This window comes from Arachis ipaensis, unplaced genomic scaffold (genome assembly GCF_000816755.2).
Source record: "Arachis ipaensis cultivar K30076 unplaced genomic scaffold, Araip1.1 Aipa1439, whole genome shotgun sequence".
Classification (NCBI taxonomy): domain Eukaryota; kingdom Viridiplantae; phylum Streptophyta; class Magnoliopsida; order Fabales; family Fabaceae; genus Arachis; species Arachis ipaensis.
The window spans coordinates 1-501 of NW_015496281.1; the positions used below are offsets into that span (position 1 = coordinate 1).

Here is a 501-nt window from a genome sequence, read left to right on the forward strand (position 1 = left end):
AATATTTGGTAAGAATCCTCTCTGATAGAAGTTGGGAAGTTTCCTTCACAATCCAACCTACCAAACAGTCCCTTCCATTCCATTGATGAAATCAACTATGCCAGACATTGGTAAGCTCCGATAATTAGGATGGTATGAAAGAATGAAAGCACTAACCTGTCTCTATTTGGAAACAATTATGCCCCAGTTACGTGCATAGTATTCAAGAATTGAATGGAACCTTAGCTTATTGCACTCTTCTTCCATATTTGCACCATCAAACACATAACTTGCCCTTGACAATTCATGCGTAGCTTTGGTGTATCTGCCTAATAACAATTAAAGCAATATACATAAATTGATGCTCTTCCAAATAATTATTAATTCAAAGTTATCAATGTCGGTTTGTTTAGATAGTTTGATTAATAATTAATTTATTAAATAACAGGTTGTGAATAGAAAATTTTGATTGCTTAAATCAATTTTAATTTAGATGAATTCTAACCCTCTATTTATAAGGGG

General features: G+C 32.5%; 1 protein-coding gene across 1 annotated transcript in view; it reads right to left on the minus strand.

Moving 5' to 3' along the window:
• Window positions 1-61: 61 nt before the first annotated feature.
• LOC110262439 (pentatricopeptide repeat-containing protein At4g21065-like) overlaps window positions 62-501 on the minus strand; it is a gene marked incomplete at its 3' end in the record, with an annotated part of 5,488 nt that continues 5,048 nt past the window's right edge. The window contains exon 4 of the mRNA XM_021115118.1: window positions 62-162. Coding sequence (XP_020970777.1) covers window positions 62-162 — 101 coding nt within the window. The remainder of the gene's footprint in view (window positions 163-501) is intronic.